The sequence below is a fragment of the Orycteropus afer genome, unplaced genomic scaffold (assembly GCF_000298275.1).
Source record: "Orycteropus afer afer isolate SDZICR_OR568_19922 unplaced genomic scaffold, OryAfe1.0 scaffold00224, whole genome shotgun sequence".
Classification (NCBI taxonomy): Eukaryota; Metazoa; Chordata; class Mammalia; order Tubulidentata; family Orycteropodidae; genus Orycteropus; species Orycteropus afer.
Window position 1 is genome coordinate 3,613,683 of NW_006921811.1, and position 1,130 is coordinate 3,614,812.

General features: G+C 55.2%; 1 protein-coding gene across 1 annotated transcript in view; it reads right to left on the reverse strand.

Annotated features, from left to right (window-relative positions):
• Nucleotides 1-61: 61 nt before the first annotated feature.
• OTOP1 (otopetrin 1) overlaps nucleotides 62-1,130 on the reverse strand; it is a 46,394-nt gene continuing 45,325 nt past the window's right edge. Inside the window, exon 7 of the mRNA XM_007948790.1 lies at nucleotides 62-232. Coding sequence (XP_007946981.1) covers nucleotides 62-232 — 171 coding nt within the window. The remainder of the gene's footprint in view (nucleotides 233-1,130) is intronic.

Below are 1,130 nucleotides of genomic sequence, written 5' to 3' on the forward strand. Positions count from 1 at the left end.
CTCCCAGGCGGCTCCAGTGAGCTCTCTTGTTAGTGCTCCTCAGTCTTTCATGTGGACGCGTCTAGATCTTACAATAGACCTCAAAGAGGGAGGCAGCTGCGTGCATTCGGTAGAAAATAGAGAAGGGCATGGCCAGGTTGACCACAATTATCCAAGGCTCAAAGCCAAAGACGATCTCCTCCAATCCATTGTCATACTCTGGGCGGCAGCCAAAGGCAGGGGGTATCCAAAGCTGTAAGAGAAGAGGAGAAGTCTGGTTACAGCCACTTCTCCCACCACCACCACCACTCCCAGCACCCAGGAGACCCCACACAAACCCACCACCAGGTGAGCTGACCTTGACCAGGTGAGACCGAGTCCCACCTGTCACGGTGGCAAGATGATAAGGGGTCTCAGCATCTCAGAGCTTTCCCGTCTCCACAGAACCCCTCACCTCTATTAGGCCTGCTGTGACCCTCCCCGCTCCCTCACCAACCCACCTCATCAGTCCTGAATGAATGCTTCCAAACCCATTCTCTCCATCCCCACAGCCCTCACCTGGGTCCGGGCATCAGCAACCTCAGCCGAATGGCTGCAGTGGCTCTCAACCACGTCTCCTCCAGCAGAGGGCTCCTCCAATCTACCCCCCATGGTTTCATGAATGATCTTGATAAAGCATTATTTGACCTTGTCACTATCCTGCTTCTAACTCACCCATGGCTCCCCACTGCCTTCAGGAGAAAGTCCGCCTTCCCACAGTGGTCTGGCCCCATCCACTGTGCCCTGTCCCTCCTCACACCCTTCCCTCTTGCCTCAGTCCTCAAATGTGCCTTCCTCTGCCGAGCCCTCAGACTTCGCTCCTGCTGTGTCCTCTGTCAGAAGCTCCCCCACTCTTGTTCCTCCACTGAATCCCACTTTCTTCCTGTCCTAGACACCACCTCTTCCAGGAAGCCCTTCTTGATCTAACAAGTCTGGGTGGGAACTCCTTCCGTGTTCTCACCACTCAAGTTTTCCTCTCTTGTCAGTCAGTGCCAGCCACGAGGACCTCCATGAGTCATAATTTCCACAGGCAGCCAGGAGCTGAGCTACCCAATCTCTGGGCCTCCATGACACACACGGGCCCAGCACCGTGTACAGGCCTCATGATGTTA